This window comes from Ceratina calcarata, unplaced genomic scaffold, assembly GCF_001652005.2.
Source record: "Ceratina calcarata isolate Rehan_Ccalc_2016 unplaced genomic scaffold, ASM165200v1 scaffold84, whole genome shotgun sequence".
Taxonomy (NCBI): domain Eukaryota; kingdom Metazoa; phylum Arthropoda; class Insecta; order Hymenoptera; family Apidae; genus Ceratina; species Ceratina calcarata.
This window is the reverse complement of record NW_017179735.1, coordinates 264,019-282,421: the sequence shown is the minus strand read 5'-3', so window position 1 is coordinate 282,421 and position 18,403 is coordinate 264,019. Positions and strand designations below refer to the sequence as shown.

The following is an 18,403-nucleotide window of genomic DNA, read 5'->3' as shown; positions in this document are numbered from 1 at the left end:
TCTGGGGCCTATGCTCTAAAAAAGACTAGGCTAGTTGGCCGGAGCCAGCGCGTATATAAAACAGACCCCGCACTCAGCCCTGCTTCAACGATATCGTTCATACCCTCTAATGTTATAGATTCCATTCAGATAATTTACGAGCAGCCGGCTCTTTTTTTTCAAGTTTCGAGGAGGGAAAAAAAACACGGAAAGCGTTCTGATCACTTGGTGGCTTCTAATCTATCCGAAGGGAACCGGTTCACGTTCCTTCCCGGAAGGATGCCGGGCCATGGAAATCAGCAAAAAAATGCTTCGGGCACAATACACGCGTTCACATGTCCGCGAACGCAACGGATGAGGATGATGTATGTACATCACATTCTATGGACACGCGCGCGTAACGTACCGTACTATACCCGTGCGCGAATAATGCAGGGAGCTTACGATATTCCCCTTGTATTATCGCGAACCCCCATCTCGAGGCAGCGACATATTTCAAGATTTGTTATCTTTAATACTGTGTCGTGTGCAAGAACGTGAGTCGACGCTTAGGCTTAAAGCAAGGGGGTGACACAACTGCTGCGTATATCGAGAGCTCCTCTCCTATTCGTCAGCTAAAGCTCCGCGAAATCTAAAGCTCCTCAGATTTCTCTCGTTTATGAGGAATTAGCTTTCTCTGTTTAGCAGCTTTTAGGAAGAATCCAATGATTTAAGTCTCAGTTACGTAGACATTAACAGATCTAATGGATCAATTATTTAATTCTAGTAAAAACAATAAATAAAACAGAATAATGATACTGGCGCTCGTCCAACAACCCTGACGCACGTGGCATTAGGGTATCAAGCCCCGAAGTTTAAATATTTACACAGCCGCGTAAAAGCATTGTAAAACGAGGCGATCCGTATCTCTGGATGCCGTGGAATGGAAACGTTTCCCGAGTGCATCGATCCGGATCGAACCCCGTCGCCGACGATGTCGACGTCGTCGCCGGGATAGTCGACAGGGAGTAGAGGCGAACGCGTCGCGTCGCGTCGCATCGCGTCGGGTCAGGTCGAGATTTCTCTCGAGATGGCGATACAGCACGTAGAAGGTAGGTACACGTCGCGACGTCGTGTCGCGAATTTTCGTCGTCGAGGATTTAGCATAATTCCGTTGGCTGTGTGCCTCCGTCGTCAGCGGGCCCGAGGAGAGAGAGGATCGGGAGACGAGGCTGGCGATGGTAGTGGTGCAGAGATGACAGCGTCCTCTTTCCCCCGGTTGCACACTCAAGGCAGGCAGGCAGGCATGGCCCGACAACGACGGCGTGTGTGTGGGTCCATTTGGTTCACAGGGTCGCCATGGTAACCCTCGACCACCCTCTTTTTCCCTTTCCGCCACCCGCTTCTGTCCTCTCACACTCTCCTCCTTTTTCCCTCTCTGTCCGTCCGCAGTCCTCTCCGACTCGCGTGTTCCTTCTTATTCTTGTGTTCTTCCGTTCCTGCCATTCGTCCGATGAATCTCTTTCCTCCTACCCTTTCCGTTCTTATTCTAGCCCTTTAACCATTTCACCACCCTGCCTTTGCCCTAGTTCGCACTTTTCCTTCCCGGCAGACTAAAGGGTTGATGGCTTCTCAAGCTACCTCCGCACGCAACAATTTCTCAACTCTCTCCCGATTATTTTTTCACTAGCCTATAACCGTCCGTGCTAGAGATTCTAGCTCGCGCCGCGTACGATCTCCTCGCGAATCTATTTATGGCTTCTGTTAGTTAGTAATGCGGTAATTTCCAACAGAAAATTGCAAGAAAAACTTAAGGGGACGTGAGACGGAAAAGTTCACTGCGACGATTCGATGAAACCTTCACATAACTGTTAGTTCACGTTCAATAATTTTATTCGAAGAAATTGTTTTTCCCCGTCGCAATAGCGGATTGTAAAAGTTGCCCGAGTTATATGCCTTAACGCGAGACTTGGTCACGGCCTCGATCAAACGGCTCTAATTGCCTCGGCTCTGTTTGACTTACCGATTTCTCACGGGAGAATCCCGGCTCTCCGTACGATCCCCACAAATGGTTTTTTCAATTTCAACTCTTCCCTTCCTACCATCGCACAATTCTGAATATTCGATACCGACTCGCTAAGTGCAGACGCTGCAGCATTCGCAGACTAATCAAGTTTACGAGGCGACCCTCCTACTCCCCCCCCCTCCCTCGTGCTCGTTTCTGTTGGTCCACTTATCGGACCCGTGGCTCCCTGCCCTCCCCCCCTCTAGCCAGCGATGGACTGTTTCGCGAAATTGATCGAATTTCCGTAACGGTTAGGGCAATAGTTCCTGGACAACGAGCACCGCAAAACTTTGCGGGTCGCGTTTTCACTACTCCCCCCCAGCGGATTCGACGGTCTCGTTGATTAAATAAAATAATACCGGACAACGTAACGAATATTAAGCCGCGAATATTTATGCAAAATAACACGTTAAGTGCTTAACATATTTTCTGTGTAATTTTTTACAGGAGAGAAAGAAATTGTTCAATTCGTTAGAAGTAATCAGCAGCAACAGCATTTGTACCAACAGATTTATTGCGTCAAACTTCCTCCCCCGAGCACACAGTTTCAGTTTTTCATGTTAAACAAGGGTTACCCGGTACACGCTACTCTTAATCCGACGGAGTACCATTTGCATTTTTAGATAACAAACACACACGCGTGTACAGACTGTAATGGGTGATTATTCGATGCACGCGCACGTGCCACGCGGTTCAATGACATTAAAAGAAATACGAAACTTCGAATGGAAAAGTTCGTAATTTGTTGGTTGTATCAAATTCTGATAATAATTGTGTAACACGATGAATGTTTCATGTAAAAAAATTGAAATCGAAAAATTAAATAAGCTGCGATATTAAATTCGTTCTCCTTTTTTGTAAAAATTGACGAGGATCTCTCATCGTATCTTCGATTATTCTGTTAAATTCAGGAACCTCTGTGACCGTTCAACAGGCCGGTTAAGTGGGAATTCGATTCATTCACTCATCTGGGTACGTGACAACGTTCAATTAGAAGCGAGGCTGTACAGATTTTACTGTTTCAATATTTAACGCGAGCAGCCGGCAAGATTCTCGCGATTCCGGGAGCTTAACGGGCCGCGAGGACGGGAAGAAAGCCGAGTTCGATCGGGAAATGGTCGCCCCCGCTTAATCCACACGCGCGTCCCGCGTATGAATATGCAACGCGACATCCCCGGCCGCGCGTCTTTCATCAGATCGGCTATTTCTGTGAATCCGGTAAAAATTGTGGCCCACTTTCCATCACGCCTCCAAATTGAACGATTTGCATATCAAATAATCATTTCTATTAATTAATAAAATCACTTCGTATGAAACTAAAATCGGGTTTAGTCTAAACTTAATGCGTAATATAGAATTTATAAACGGGTCGAGTGAATAGAAAAAAATAAATTTTGATGGACAGCCTTGGTCGATCGGGGATAAAGGATTAATTTGACGTGTAATTGAGTCGAAGAATGTAAGATACGCGAATAGAACGGGGTCAGTATGATTAACTAATAAAGCTGAACCGTCGGAGAGCGGCTGTGGTCAATTCTTCAGGCGTTCTTCCAACTATTCTGTACCCGGAAATAAAAAAGCCATAAGCCGAAGCGAATCGATAGGACGACGAGAGAACGTGAAGTCGGAGAAGGGTCTGAGAGAGACCTAGTAGTATAAGCCGAGCGTGAGAGTGACGGAGAAACGTACCGTGAAAACGAGATAGAGAACGAAATGAAGAAGCAGACAGGGGAAGAGACAGGACGAAAGATAAAAATAAAGAGTTAGAATAAAAGAATAAGGGAGCAAAAAATCGAGAAAGAAATTTACTGAGACGGAGGAATAGAAAAAGAGGCGAGGAGGGAAGGGAGAGGGAATAATGATAAGAGAAAGAGGCGAGAGGAATAGCTGGAGAAATGAATTCGAAAAGGGGTTATCCGACTCGACTCAACGACGGTATCTATAGCCGTAGCCTATTGATCTGGGAGCATTATTGCTGCAGGAAGTAGCGACCTCAAATTCAGCCATCTGTGCCGGGAGAGAACACGATCATTCATATTTCATCGCGAGGTGGTTGCACCCCGTGTCTTTACCACGATGCAACCCTGATAACCTGTATGCACCCCCGTACGCTTCCATATTTTTTCCTTCCCTTGTCGCGGTACTTTATCATTAGCGAGACGGACGAATAAAAAGCCACGCGTTTACTCGGTCACACAGCTGCTCGTATTCGCCTGCCACCCGTTACGTATGCGACTCCTTTTTTTTTTCTACCGTGATCCTCAAAAATAGGCCGACCATTCGTGCCCCCCTTGCTTTTATTGTCGTCGTTGCTTGAACTTCTAGAATCCTGCATTTATAATACTACTAGTTAATGTTTATAAGAAGTTCAATCGAAACGAATCGTGAGAAATTGATTATCGTGTATCAATCAACAGTTATCGACAACAAGATGTCAGTATTGAAACTGTCGAACGAAGGAAAGGGGAGTCGGAGTTCGATGCGAGACTGAATCCAGTTCGTTTCCCGAACTAAATCAACTGGCTGCGTAGATCTCGTACGAGAGAACGAGCATGTCGCTTGTTAATTAATACCGGATATCAAATATCCATGCTCGAAATTCGTGCATAGGACGGAGAGGATTTAAAGTGACGTTTGATTGATCGGCCCGTAACGGGATTCTTGCCGTGGCAGATCGAATTCGACCGCGCAAAAAGCAAGTAGCTCTCGCCTGCAACCGATCAAATTGCACGGTTCGATTGACCGGGGCCGGGATTAGCTGGATGCGTCGTCGCAGGCAATCGCGGGCCTCGCGGATGGAGTCGTCGCTAAGGACGGGTCAGAGACGCCACTAAGTAAGTAGATGTGCTTGCATTATTCATGACAGCGGTAGCGCAAACCTGATCAGGGCTCCGTTTCCAGTCGTGCCCCCCGTGCTACTGTTACACTTCCGAGGCGTGGAACGAATCACGCGCGGATCCCTGCGCGTTCACGCATCTGTCGAACCGCGTTAATAATTAAGCGATGCGTCATCGCCGGCATCAGCCATTAATAGCCCGTATGGACCGGCACTCCACACGTTTAAGTCTATTCCGACTCGTAAGTGTTGCCACGAGGCTTTAACAATAATTATTACGCTTCTCGTCGAGCTCGAATTTCACTAAGAGTGAATCAATAGAACTGGGGATTTAACAGATCTCCTACCACAATTAATCGCGGTCTTAACCGACGTGCATCGGCCCATTTAATAATGATTCAGCGAAGATAGGCCAATCCATTTGGGTTTTCTTATCGTTTAAAACGGAACCACGATCACGTTAATCGATCCAGCCCGGTTAGGTACGGAACATACAACGGGCACATAGTCGAGAGGCCAGGCACGAGATCGCGGCTGTTGCGAGAACCTCTCGAATCATTGCGCCACGAACCTAATTCCGCGCGGGATTTGCTAATCCGGGGTTGCAGAGTCGGTCATTATTTGGTGTCGCGTGATCCCGGGGGTAAAACGGCCGGTACACGCCTGGCTATATACAGAAACGCGCTGTATTTATCCCCCGATATATCACCCGAACCCCTAAACACCCCGGAAAAGCCCATCTGACCGAAACTCGCCGCGTCACGGTACAGGAAACCCGCGGCAACAGCCGAAATTACAATTTTCAAGTGAATCACATGAAACAATAATACGTGTCATCATTTTATAAAATAGATTTAGTTTCTGTCATACGACGCATCGTTCTGTTCTTGACTCGAGATCTGATTCCGATAAATAAAACATAGAATAAAATGGGTAAACATTTTTTTCCCCGAGACTCATTTACATCTTTAATCGGACGTCTCTCGCGAGCGACAGAGTCTGGCGGAGTTAACATGTTTGGCTCAGGTCCGCGGCTGCAGGGTAAACAACGGATAGCAGAGAGCAAAATCCTATCACTTTAAACAGGCATCGAACGGCCAGGGAGCCCGGAACGATTTCCGCGGGCGGATAGGCTTGTCGCGGCGGCGGGCACGCGGGCGGGCAGGATTAAAATTGGAAGGAAAAATTCCTGTCCCGTAGCTACGTATCTACGTACAGGCCAATAGGTATCGATCCCGGTGACTCTATTCAGTGTACACGACTCTCGACGGGGTGAGTTATATACCGCGGCTAGCCGCCACGGTAGAGTAACCTCCCTTCTACACGCTCGGGAGCGTGTGTGCTTGTGAAAACACCGATATCGTTATTTATGTATCGCGCCGATGCGATGCTAGAGCCGGCCGCCTATATATCTCATCCCCCAAATGCCTATATCTCCCTCGCCGCCCTCTGCTTCAGCCTGCTCTCTACTCTCTCACTTGTTTCTACCGCTGCCACTTGGGGAAATGTAGCCGCGTCGTTGGTAAACTTACGGTTACGGTTAGACCGTTGCGGCATTCTACGGATTTCCGCGTGATACCTTTTGTCTTCTCCGAGCCCGCGATTTTTCCGCCTCACCACGCTCATTCATGAACGCACAGCGACGGTCGATTGAGAACAAACGCGTTCTTTTTATACAATACGTATTACGATAATATTAACTTATACTACACTAACCTAATTGATATAATGTGGAATTTAACCCATTCTCGTCACTGGTCGACTGCTACTCCTCCAAACGATTCACTTCCTCACATCTCGGGATGAAGACTGTCCAATTATGTCATAATTCCACTACTTAATCACAAAATTATCGAATAGTCACGTACGCGAACAATCGTATGTTCACTCTTACGCTGCGACGTACTTTATGCGACTTCCCGACTGTTACTACGCGTGGGAATGACGAAGGGCAATCGGCAAAGGACAGTAATCACATAAACAGCACTGCGATTCGCGAGCGCTTCCTCCCACTCCTCCCCATCCCAAACGAAATCAAAACACCGTCACATTTATTGTACATTTAATGTAAGAAAAGAGCGATGCTTCTTTACCAGATTTAAAAAATTTTTGAAATAACTCATACAGATATGTTTTAATTATGTAATTCATTAAACATTATTGAAGTGATGTAAGGAGCTTTTTACAAATGTAACTGAGACTCGTGGATTTTTATCGAGGGACGATAAGCGCGAAAAGGATAGCGGGAGTTCTCCGAATGTTTTACTTCCATTTGCACGATAATGAGAGTTCGAGAGTAGCCGGGGTAGGAAGTTGTTCGTCTGGAAAGAGCCAAGTTTCGGATTCGACGGCCTCGCAACGGCCAGGAATAATAAAGACTACCCGAAGGTAAATGTTTTCGCGTTGGGCAAAGTACCTAGCTGCGCGGCGGCAGCGCGTCCGTGAATATGCAAATCCCCCGGCAACAAATTCCCGCCGTGCCGCGCCGCTTGCCAATGCACCCACACGTAACACGTTTTTCCCGTTGCCTAATTAACTCCTCGTGAAAGTAAGATTACCGCGACTCCCGCTACGTACTTCCCCTGCCGTACATTAAACATAACTCCGCTACCGATTCTCCTTATCCGTACCTTTCATTCGCCGGCGTAAAGAACAGTAAAATAATTTCAATTTATCTTTCGTACGTTAATAATATTCAAGAAGAATATTAAAAAATTTACGATAGCAATATTGAACATAATTAAAGTTATAAAATTTTTAAGGTACTGCAGTAATTATACAATAAAAAGTGTATAAGCTTCTTTCATTTGGCCTTTTCTCTCGACCAGTGTAATTGACAACGATACGGGAATAATTTCACTGCCTCGATGTTCTCTGTAATTGGCGTATTTGCTTACAAAGAAAAAATAGCAACAACGATATTCCTGTAACTCGTTAGCGCTCGCACGGCTACTTGATCTCTCTGTTTCTCATATTTTTCATCGTGATTTCAATTGACTGTGTCCGGAGCACGCGTAGATTGGTTTGCGGCGCGCGACGAGACCGTATGTACAAATGAAGTGCTCTAACGTTCGATTTGATTCGCAATTATCCTCGTCCGAGCGGCTTGATTTCGCTGAGGGAGATGAGAAAAAAAAAATTGTGTCATCGATTCGGTCCCACGTCGGTATCCCAGGTGATTATATCGCGTATTTCTGTCGATGGGGGATAAACAACGAGTAAAGTGAACAATATTGTCGCTCTGACAAGTCTTTAATAAAATTGTAAAAGATTCGAATATGAAATAGAAATGTGCATTGCCTGGCATTTATACAGAGAGGGACAATAAGAATTGTTTACTGACCCCCTTAAAAAAAAGCTTTGCGACAACGAATGAAATTTCGTTAAAATGTAAGTACGATAGAGAAATATGAAACATGTTTGAATGAGATCAAAGAGTAATCAGTTATATCATACGTTTGATAAAAATTTTTAGCAAAAGTAGAAATCAGAGATGGAAGAGGGAATTTCTGAGGCAGTAATTGACTGCAGCCAGGTTAAAAAATATCGCCGGCCCCCTGCCAGTTAGCTGGTGTTTTCTTTAATTTCAGCCGCGTTGGTTCCCGGGTCTTGATTCCACGGTAAGGGAGGAAGATCTCACCGGAAGTGACGCGTGGAAAAGGATCGCGGGGGAGAAGAAAGGACCTTGTTTTCCTACTCGGCGCGCGGTACACGACGACGGAGATTTATTAACCGTGTCTCCCACGAGAAACGGCCACGGCCGGGTCCGAACTAGCGCCGGAGAGAATAAACAATAAATTCAGGTTTAAGAAAACAGGACGGCGAAGGAAAAGGGAACCGGTGGATAGGGACAGGCAGCGGCAGCAGCGGCGGCGGCAGCAGCAGCAGGAGAAGAAGTGGTGTGGGTCCGTGAGCGTAATTGGAGTCGGCGGTGCCGCCCCCGCCAACCTTAATCCTAACGTGCTTAACGTGATTTGTGATGCCGGAACGAAGGCTTTAAAGACTCACTCGTTATCTGACCGTTCCCGTGAACGCACTGAATCACCGAGGATCGCCGGGGTGGAACCACCGACCGTCGAATGTCCGACATTTTCCGAACATCCCTTAAAGAGGATACCGTGTACTGCCCACCCTGGGTGCTACGTTACAGTCCAGGGACATTCAACGAGGCCTATACTGGCAAATGTTTACCAGGGGATGTGATATTTAAACAAATATCAAAATAAGAGCTAGTCTGTTTTATTATATTTCACTGAAAATTCTAGTTTTATTAATAACGCATCACTTCGTGCTTTATTATTGCAAATGAATATAAAGAATTCCGGGAACATAATACAATTTATATTAAATCAGCCGAAATTTGATTAGTTTAATATTCAGCAGGCACGGTATTAGTGTCACGGTAAGGAAAAACGAAAGGAGTAGAAAAACGGATCCTTCGGAGGTAAACCTTGAAAAATTAATACCGGTGCATAATGAAGGGCAGATGCTGGGGATGTCAGGACTCGGCAGCCCCACCCCTTCATACATTTTTAATTGAACCGAGACCCGTCGCGTAGCACCCCCCGCGATCAGTTAAACAGGAATCCGCACGACTTACCCACCCTTCACCCCAATAACCTCAACGCTTTTGATAATTTAATCAGCGGCATGTTACGCGCCTCGACTCACGATATTCCGACCTGACCTTATGATACTTAACCCTTTCGGACATACTAAATCATAAGCTATATCAAGCAGATTTCACAAGCATTGTTCCCTGCATTTCAACAAATAAAAGTATATTTTCATTGCGCTTAATCAGTGACCAGTGAATCATTTGAAATATAATCATTTTAAATAAAATGAACGTATTGAGCTAATACAAATCGGACAATTTTCTTGTTCGATTTTATTGTCCTAATCGCATTGCTTCATCGTATCCGATTTCGGCTCGCGCAATAAATATGTGAACGCAAATACTGAAAAGGAATGCCGAAATTGAAGTTGATTTTCGGTAGTCTCTGGATATCCGATTTGCCGGCCGATTATTAGAGACCCCGGCGCGGTATCGAGCGGGATGAAAAAATATTTCGCACACGTCCCGGTGGAAACAAGCGTACGGCTATTTTATGCTCCCACCCTCCTCCGTGGAATAATCGCGGAAAGCTTTCATTTTTCGGGGCAAAAGTTTGTATCGGCCACGGGAACCGTGAATACTCGGCCGATGGAGATTGAACCGATGGGATAAACAGTTAAATAGAGCTCGAAACCGATCCGGATCACATTTCGAAGATTAAAGCTATCGACTATTTTGCATACCGAATGAATCAACCATCTCTCCGCGATGATACTATCGCGCGTTTTCATTCAGACACAGCAGCACCATTCCTGCAGGAGATAATTACACAGTTGGTATTAATCGAGCGTGTTTTGTAACGGGCAATCACCGAATTCCTGTTCGTACGTTGCACTTATTGTCAGCCGGAGTTCTCTTTACACCTTCTCCAGTGAACGCACTTCGTCCGATTCGTAATTCATCTCGTTCGAAGTGCTATTTCTCCCTTTTTTCGCTGAACCGGTAATGGTTTAAATAATAAAACTTATTCTATTTAATTAATCAGCGATTCATTAAACGCGTCGCGATGGCTCGATAAAGTCCTACGGGATTTCTAGTTACCATCGAGAGGTGGAAAGTAGCGGAAAGGCAGGATGCATGGAAAAGAGATAACAGAGGACGGAGGGTGGTCGTCGGTAGGAAGGGGCGAGGGGGCGAGGGACCGTAGGGTTCGGCCAGAGGGCGTAGCACGGGTTGCGCTAGCTAGGCTATACATTACGAGCTTTAGTAGGGTTTAGCTGTCGCTATATACCGTGTCGTGGTCACCGGCCCACCTACACGCCCGACCACACGTACACACACACACACACACACACACATATGTGACACATGCACACCCACAGGTTTGCGCGAGCCGCGTGTGTTAGTTTGTGTTTGGGGTGTCGTCCCGAAATTAATGTACTTGCTGCACTCCTTTGACGGACTGGCCGTTGGGACGGGAGAAATAATTCGAATAAAAATACACCAGCCATGGCTACCGTCGAATCAAAAGGCCCTTCCACCCCTCAGACCTGTTAATATTCCTGCTCGGAACCCGTGAAAGGGAAAAAGCCGCTTGTATTTTAAGCAAAACCGATATAATACAGCGCGTGGATGCATTTCGTTATTGAAAGACGGTGGCCATTCATTAAACGCGGGATTTACCCGCTGCTCTCTTCTCCTGACTAATTCTACTAAAGCCAATCGCACGGCTTTGGTATTTTTCATTATGAAATTGATTAATACGGGCAATTTAGAAAACTTGATCTCATTGTTAATTTTAAGTTCATTGTAACAATCGAGACTCGCAGCTTTACGGGATTTATTGTAGTTATTAATCATTAGTCCTTTTACGGAATAATTGCAGAATATCGAAGGTAAAGCACACGTGCGACGGCATTTAAAGGGTAAAAGGAATTCTTATTTATATTGTTTTGCATAAAACAGCTCGTTAACTAAAAATTCCTTTTCCTGAGTGTACAGGCATCCTATAACTCTGACGTTGAAATTCAATAAATCAATTGCACCATCGACGTTTATTATTCTTGTTAACGCCAGCCATCACATTTTGAGTCTCGTTTTACGGCTTACGAGCTTCGGGAAATATTTCAACGAAGGGTTATCGTAATCTAATCGTACGCCGTTTATAGCTCGAGTTTATACCACTTGAAGAGCCAAGTTATTTCCTCGTCGGGGAAAAGTTCGAATCGCGGAGAAAGTATTGTTTCAGGATTAGTAGTTACCGTAAAAAAAAAAAAAAAAACAACTTTACCACTGTAGGAAGTTTTACCTTCGCGAAAATAGTGCGAAATTCTTTTCATATCCGAGCCCGAGCGGAGTTGCTTTCTCTGCTGCCAGGCTTTCTCCTCATTTTTTATTGATATGCGTACTCAAGGTCTTATCACGGATTCCAGAGTACATTCATAAATTGCTTTGTCAAAATGTATTCGTTGCGTTGAAAGTAATTGACACAATCTTTCACTTCCACGATTCAATCATATCGTATTAATACAATTCCGTAGGATCCTGTCGACTGAATCATCTATCAGTGAATCACGTGGCCGCGTCAGATCACATTGCAATAATTATCTCACACGCTTCTACACCCTCAGCCAGACATTCAGCGCTTTTAATAAATTAAGACTGGGGGAGGAGGAGGAGGAGGGGGATAAAGATGTTTTCCGCGGGTAAACACACGCCGGAAGCGAAGTGAATCGGGGGTGACTCCGGCGGAGACAGACGTGAGATAAGAAGGGTGGTCCAGTGGAAGTAAGAGGAAAAAGAGAAACAGCGAGAGAAAGGAATTCCTTCTTGCAACTATCACGGGACCGACGCGACGCCCCGCTATTATCCTGATTGCATTTTTAAACAGCGACTATCCTCCGCTTCTCAGAGACCGTGCATTTTCTTCGCGACGCCCTATGTCTCTTCTCACCTTCGTCTTGATACCTGCGATCCGTCGTTAACCCTCGGTCTGACGCTCACCCTTCCATCTTTCTAGAGTACACCGTCGGCAGAAAGTTTGATACTGCTGTCCACGGGAAAATGAGCGGAACTATTATTCTTAGAATAGTCTTCGGGATTTCATCGCCACGGATATAAGCAAATATTTTATGCCACAACTCCTGTCGATGAACCTTTATAATAGCTCGTAATTTCCTTGTACATTAGTGATGATCATTCATGAATCAACGTACGTTACATATTTATAATCATTCATACATGAGCTCGATGACAATTTCGGCAATTAGCAATTTATGACCTATATTAATTCCGAATCGACGATGTACGCACGTGCAGCGACGCGGATGAATAAAGTAACTTTTTATCAGCAATGTACGCTTCCCTCTTTTCTTTGCAACGACTCACTTCGACGGGAAAAACTCGGCGCGGCGTCGATACTTTTATTTTCGCCCGTGCTGCCACAAAGTAGAATATCCCGTTACGCGTTTTCCTCCGGGAAAATTTCCTCTCGCCCGGCTGGGCCCGGGGTGGCCGTTTAAAAAGAACAGGGAAAACCCGAAGGGAGTAAAACGTCGACTAGCTAGTCAAACGTCGCGAGTAGAAGCGATGGCTTTTAGAGAGGGAAAATGTCGGTCACTGTTTCGAGCACCGGCACAGACCGTTGTTAAGCCGACCGATTACGTTCGCGATCGATGCCGACGAAATGAATATTTACCGATCAGCGGGACGTCTTTGTCGACGTGCCTCGACGTTCTTAAACAATTACAGGGAATTTCGACGCTCATCGTGACGCGAATTCGCGTTGACTCGTGAACCGTGTCTCACGGCGGGAGATATCGGCTAACAATTTCGCTTGAAATGCCTCGTCAAGATTTACACCGATCATTTCCATCAGATGTAAAAAAAATTCCTAATTGCGAACACGAAACGCGATGAAATCGTGGCAGGGTTCAAGTCGCATCAAATCTAACACGATATTCCTCGCGCATGCAGTGCTATAAGTTAATGACACGTCTGCGAGCGATGTAATTGGCACGGCTTCAATTAATCGACACGCGCGAACGCGGCGTTAATCGCGGGAGCGTATCGTCATGAAATTACAGAATAGTTGGTCAATTAAACTGAAAATCGAGTCGAGCCGAATCGAAATGTGTGATGCGAAATTTCTCGAGCGAGCTCCCTAAATGAGACCCGGCGTGAGGTCGGAATCTACGACGACGGCGACAGCGACGACGGCGCGAATAAAGGCTGGCCGAGAGTTGTTAGAATCGAAGAATGCATAAATATGTAGGCGCACACGCGGACTACATTTGCATGTCGATGGTATCGGCGATGGCGGCCGGCCAGGTCGACGACCGGCCGGTTAAGTATTTTTAACAGGCAGTCGCACAGACCAAAGGAGCGTTCTCATTCATTGATCCGTTCCATCAAGAGCAATTGATTGCCCGTGCCACTACCGAGAAACTAATCGCTGCCGTTTGCCGTTGTCCTCCGACAGATACATAGTTTAATCGTCTTTAAGGCTAATTAGGATCGCGTGAATCATCAACGGCGACATCCGCGTGACCAACTTTCTTCGGATGAAGACCCGGAGAGGAAGCTTGCTCGCCGACCTCTCGAACGACGACGCTTCCTCGTTTATTTCGAATGCGCACCGCCGCATTGTTTAAAGCAATTACCGAGTCACAGACCGTTCTGATGAGCAAAGAAATATTAATCGTCAATTTAATCCCGCGCATTCGATGCCAACGTCGATTGTAACTACCTTTTAATGCATGGAATTATGCTTTATTAAATAATAGACGATTCTCTGATTGCTCAGTCAGAGAGTCTATAGACCTGGTTCATAGCTCGTTATCAAATATGGTAAGCATCAAACATTGTTCCTATTATGTATTATAAAATTTACTTCGAAGAAGAAAACAATTCGTTCCTGGACAAAATATGTCGAATAAAAAAAGGTGAATCAGAAAGGACAGGAATACGAGAGTCCCGAACGATGACTCGATTTTATTGGTGATTCTCGTCTCGCGTATAGTTTTCAACGTGACAAGGGGCCTAATAGCGTGGTGCTTTGAACACCGCGCAGCACTGCACGGGAACACTGCTGGAACGGGCCAACACTCACTCACTCTCTCTCCATCTCTACCATTACCATATCCAGGCTCAATTTCGCCTCTCTAACTTGGCAGTCTCGCTCGCGTGCCCGGAGCCACGGGGTCATTATTTTTCGCGCAACTATTTTCGTAGCTGCCAACGGCACGTGTGACACGCTACCCGCACGAACGTGTCGTCGTCTCGAACGAGCGAATATCCCCGTCTCGCGTTCATTTCCACTTAAAAAGCGCCACCGATAGCGCGGCCTGTAACGCGCTGTCCTCTTCAAAATGAACGACTCTTCTCGATTTCGTGACGTCTAAATTATCAGTTTCGATATGCGTCAAGCATCAGGAATATTCAGATCAAATTGATCGCATATTTCTAAAATTTGACAGAAATGCGCGAAAATAAAATTGACTCGTATCGTAACTAAGCTTCGGATGTTTATGCATTATTGATGTGAGTTAATACAATTTAATATTACAAGATGCAGCCAAATACCATTTTCTTCTGAATATTTAAAAATCTGCAGTTTTGATCGTGAAGACTGCCACTCTTGAAGGATATTAATAAACACGCACGAGGAATTGTTTCTAATCTAGGGTCACGGGGCTCTCTAATCTGTCACTATTAAGTTTCGCTGGGTGTAGAGTTCACGTCAGGCGTTTCGCGTTAAAAAACGTTGATAACCCGGTGCATACAAGGCTCGTCTTAAGTCTTGGGGATTAAACAGAAGGCGTGTATATTATACCCCGAAGGGAACGATCCAATCAATCTTTCCCCCCCTTTCCCCCGTTCCCCGTCTTTACCCGCGGCCTTTTTAACATTATCGCGTCGTCGCGTGAGCTTCTCTCACGTGACTGGCAAATAGCCTAAGAAGCTTCGGAGAAGCTCGTCCACTCGACGTTCAGCGCCGGTTTCTTTCTTCAACGCGAATGTCAAGCGCCAACCTCGGGTCAACGGACTCCGTTTCTAAACAAATTTACTCTTTGCGCTACCGTCTGCAAACGAGCGGCAAGTGCCAGTGTCCGATGTCACCGAGCCACTGCGAAACGAGTGTACGACGCGACGAACGCCGTTTGTCATTTCGCTAATTACTGCGTACCGTCGAGGCTCGGGATTTGTAAAAATGTGCAACTGTCTCTGTGTCACAATTAATCATTGATTAAGCAAACTTTCAAACAGACATTCGAAGCATTATATTGGAATTATATTTCGTAATATAATTAAAGAATACTATTACTTCCTAATAAAGTCTAACAGCTTATTAATTATAAAACCAACGACGAATTTTTACACCATTACATTTCCTTGATTAATTAAGTATATACATGCTACGACGAGACTTCACGTTTGTTCAAGGAACAGTGTACTGCGATTTATCTCGCACTAATTGCAAGCTGTCCCAGTCTTCAATTATTGGAAAACGCGACCTCTGATCTCACGCACTGTGAGAGGTGGTTGTACTTTTCTGGAAAGAGTCACCGTACTAATAACCTAGCTATGCGTTATGAAAAGGGGGAAAAAAGAAACGCTTTGAAAAAGTTGGAAGAAAAAAGTGCCTGTCATGTTTCGGAGCAGAAAGTTCTGCAGGACAACGAACGAGCGGTCAAACTCTGGGCGTGGTGGGGAGACAGGTACACCGAAAGAGCGCGCACTCAATCTCGATGACAATAAAAATAAATGAAATCAAATCCGAGCGTGGATAAATGATAATGACGCCGCGATGGTAACCCATTTGTCATTGAATGTAGATTAAAAAAACTCACCCAATCGGTACATATAAGATCCTCTAAAGAACACCAGCGGTCGGACTCTCTTTTGACATCGCACAACACTCTTATTGCACGACACTCTTTCTTAAACCACCATCATCATTCCGATCATCATGTAACTATCATCTTGGGCACCGGTGGTGGTACTCGTCGACGGGAGACACGTCCAGCGATCTGTCAGTCGGCACGGATAAATCGTTGACACGGGACCGGGGACACGACGGTGCCGAGTAGGTGTTATATCCAGAGACAGCCGGTGTATCCTGTCGCTCGAAGGCACGACACATGTATAGGCGCACGCCAATGTTCGACACTACCGTTTATCGAATCTGGGCCGACGAAAATTTGCTAAGGGCACGGGCGAGCGGAACCGGGTTTCAAGTTCGTGGAGCGCCGAGCGAGTCGGAGAAGTTCGAGTCTGTCCGTGGCGTAGCGGCGCGGCTGGCTGGCGGCGGACCCGGTCGAAAACGGAGCACCGAGCGAGCGTGCGATGACCAGTTAAAAGGGTGGTCGCGACAGGCTTATAGATTTCGCGATTACGCGGTGAACGCACGAGGGTTCAGCGTTCGCGGTACAGGAGCTGGCAATGCACTGAACTGGCTTCCCGGTTCGACCCGAGTCCGCGGCTGTTACTTACTACGCGGCGCATGCGTGCGACACGTCGGCGACATTGCGCCGTCGTCGCGAAACAAACGTCGTCGCTCTGACATCGTCGACGTTTTCGTCCTGTTCGGTAGTCCTCGTCGGCATTGTTACCCCCTTCGCTCCGTGGACTCCCGCATCCCTTCCCCTTATCGTCCGTGCACCCTTCCCGAGCCGTGGATGGATGCATGCGCCTACACGCGAACCTACTTCCGTGTTTCATCCCCTAAATCGGCGCTCCGACTCCCTGTGAAGAACGAGAGGTGTCGGCTTCTCGCGTCGAACACCCCCTCGGTCCGGTTCGAGGACCGCTAGCCAGTAAATTACATTCAGCTACCATTAAGATCGTACAATCGCGTGTGATTAAAAAATATGTTACACGCTTCGTAAATTTCCTTCAGCAGGTGCATATTCATGACGAATTCCGTGAATCACAATTTCAATTTCTGACCTACAATTTTTTACCAAATCATGCGTGTGACATAGAAATGCATTTGTCTCCAGGTCAGCAGGTTCACTCGCTGACATTGTTTGGACATAACAGTGCGATAGAATCGATCGCCGCTTACGGAATAGCTCCGAACGGGGAAGTATATTTGTCATTTCCAATTAAGTGCGAGGAGACAGTCGCGTAGGTTAAGCAAGCGCGAAGGAGCAGGTCTGCTCCGTTTCTTACTTTCTCTCTATTTACCGGCGTCTACTGTAATCCTTAATTGGTTCGCGTGATTCATTCGATCCATTCATCGCGGCTAAACCGTTCCTCCGAAGGAGAGTCTTTGCCCGGAGCGACAGCACGGGAGCACACGCCACGTTCGTTCCTCTTTCCACCTTTGGCGTCCGGGGTCCCTTCTTATCACGCTCGCTCTATCGTCATTCGTCTCGGAGAGGCAGCAGATATATGCAGCCAAGAGGTATACGCGCCGGGAGGCGGCTACCGGTGGCCTGTCTGTCTGTAGTTATAACGTGGGATCAGATAAACAAACGCGGGTTTAACTCCGGCTGACATAATCGGTCGTTCGGGCGAGAGAATCGTCGGAAGAGAGAAAAAGCTGGAGAAGAAATATCGTCGCGGGGAGAGGAAAGATCGACGATCGAGGCGGCGCGCGGAGGGAATCCGGGATACGCGCCGAAGGTGAAAGGACAGGAACTACGGGAGAAATCAAGGAAATGGACACGCATGGCTTTCGGGATTCGTTCGACGATGATTGCCTGGCTGGATCGGTGAAAAGGGTGCGACCAATTTCGGATCATCGGATATTATTACCTTCGTTATTGTTCGACTCTAAAAACGAAGGGGAAAAAGGAATCTCGTAGGGAGTATTGATCATTTCTTGACTCGCTACTTGCGATCTGATGTTCGCTCTCAATTCTCCGTACATTAATGACCTCAACTGACAGATACACAACAAGGAAGTTGAATCCTTACATAAAAATAATGACAAAGCATTGAAATTTTAACAATTACTAGAAAAGTTATTACAACTTGA

At 46.2% G+C, this 18,403-nt stretch overlaps 1 protein-coding gene across 10 annotated transcripts in view; it reads right to left on the bottom strand.

Moving 5' to 3' along the window:
- The window catches only part of Ten-m (teneurin transmembrane protein Ten-m), a 455,606-nt gene that overhangs the window by 191,441 nt on the left and 245,762 nt on the right, over positions 1-18,403 (bottom strand). For 2 of the 10 annotated variants that reach the window (XM_026818674.1, XM_026818675.1), the window contains exon 1: positions 16,269-16,851. The exons of the other annotated variants lie outside the window; for them this stretch is intronic. Coding sequence is in view for 1 of the 2 variants with exons in the window: in XM_026818675.1 (XP_026674476.1) it covers positions 16,269-16,281 (13 nt within the window). In the remaining variant the exon portion in view is untranslated. Of the gene's footprint in view, positions 1-16,268; positions 16,852-18,403 lie in introns of those variants that run through there. 10 annotated transcript variants of the gene reach the window in all.